The 1,730-nt window shown below is 37.1% G+C and overlaps 1 protein-coding gene across 1 annotated transcript in view; it reads right to left on the bottom strand.

Moving 5' to 3' along the window:
* The window catches only part of LOC106871550 (putative uncharacterized protein DDB_G0277255), a gene marked incomplete at its 3' end in the record, with an annotated part of 41,728 nt that extends 40,436 nt beyond the window's left edge, over positions 1-1,292 (bottom strand). The window contains exon 1 of the mRNA XM_014918053.2: positions 230-1,292. Coding sequence (XP_014773539.2) covers positions 230-312 — 83 coding nt within the window. The remainder of the gene's footprint in view (positions 1-229) is intronic.
* Between the last annotated feature and the right edge of the window lie 438 nt (positions 1,293-1,730).

Here is a 1,730-nt window from a genome sequence, read left to right as displayed (position 1 = left end):
AGTGAAACGAACAGAATAGTCGAAAGTAGAGACTGGATCAAAATGACAACACCCTGGACATACAATTAAGAGACCGGTGAACCTGTGACCTACGAGTACTTTTTAAAAGCTCAACCTGTTACCCTGTGTTATTGGGGTGCCTGGCCAAACAGAACTTAAAATCAACAATTATAAGGCAACATCACAAATAACGAAATAAACAACAAAAGAAAAAAAAGTATTAACTAACCTGTCGTTAAGTTCCAATTTGACTCCGTTCGATCCTTGTCTAGCCATGTCTTCGATTAAATATTCCGAACTGTCCATGATCATTTTTTTTTTAGAAAAAGTTTAGAAAAAGTACGTGTTTTTTAAAAAATAAACACGAGTTGGTTTAAATGTTATTCACTTAAAATGTATTTTTACACAATTTGTTTTAGGTATACGTGTAACACACAGATGGATACAAACAATTATCGTAGGTAAATGTATAAATATATAAATATATGTGTCTGAGTGTGTGTGTATATATAAATATATAAATGTTTACGTTATTTCCGTTAAGGGATTTTAGGAGTGTGAGCGATATTATTTATGTATTTCACTTGAAAATTGACAAGTAGAGAGGGGGTTACGATGTGTTTCACCGGTCAAAAAGGTCCCGATTAAGTAAACCACTGAAGTGATCAGTGGTGTTTGGTGGTATTAGTGCTGATGTGATTTGAAGATGTTTAGCCACCTTATCCGGGTGGTTGTTGTGATGATAAAGGTGGTGTCAGTGTACCTGTCGTAGTAGTAGTAGTCGTATTACTCGTAGTTGTGGAAGTAATCGTTGTTACTGTTGATATTACGATGAGAAGCAGCGATGACATGGTCTGCAAATAAACAGCGACATCCAGACACACTAAATAGTTTTGTCTTGTCTGGTCTATGTTGTTGTTGCGGTTGTAATTGTTCTGTTTGTCATACGCTTCTGAGAGTCTACAACGACGACAGAAATGATATTAATAATGACAATATTATTATTAATAATAATAATAATGATGATGATAATGATAATAATAATAAAATTCTTTTCAATAATTATTAATTATAATAATCACTGACCAAAATTATATTATATTAATTAATAAGTTACTTAATAATCAGGTGGAACCGGAGTAGTCAGAAAAAGTGACCGCGTTGTTGTGGTCTGCTGTTTAGTTTAAATGTGTGAGATGTAACTCGATGTTTTGTCACCCTGACACATTGTTTATCTCTCACTATCACTCCCTCTGTACGCTTCTCTATCACTACCTCTATTATAACCCCCTCTCTCTATCACTCTGTGTTTATTTTCTATGTCTGTATTTTCCCCCTCTCACGCTCCTCTTGGAAAAACTGTGTCTGATCGCCTGCCTGCCTGTCAGCCTGACTGACTGACTGCCTGTCTGGTAGTCGAAGCCAGAGAAAAGACCGGGAGGAAGCTGGGAGGTAGTGTCTGACGGAGGGGGGGGGGATTGTTTGCGTGTGTATGTGTGTGTGTGTGTGTGTATATATAGATAATATATTTATAATAATATAAAGTGTGTGCGCGTCGAATCCACGTGTATATGTACGTGTATGTGTGCGACGAACGAAGGTCAATCAATGGGTAGAGATTCAGACAACCATGGGCTGCTGGTTTGCATGATGGATGGATGGATGGTTAGGTAAGGGGTGATGCTGAGGGGGTCCATTAAAATACAATCAAGCTTCTACCGACTTATTTA

Source organism: Octopus bimaculoides, chromosome 4, assembly GCF_001194135.2.
Source record: "Octopus bimaculoides isolate UCB-OBI-ISO-001 chromosome 4, ASM119413v2, whole genome shotgun sequence".
NCBI classification, from domain to species: Eukaryota; Metazoa; Mollusca; class Cephalopoda; order Octopoda; family Octopodidae; genus Octopus; species Octopus bimaculoides.
The sequence above is the reverse complement of the archived record's forward strand: the minus strand, read 5'-3'. Positions and strand labels throughout refer to the sequence as shown.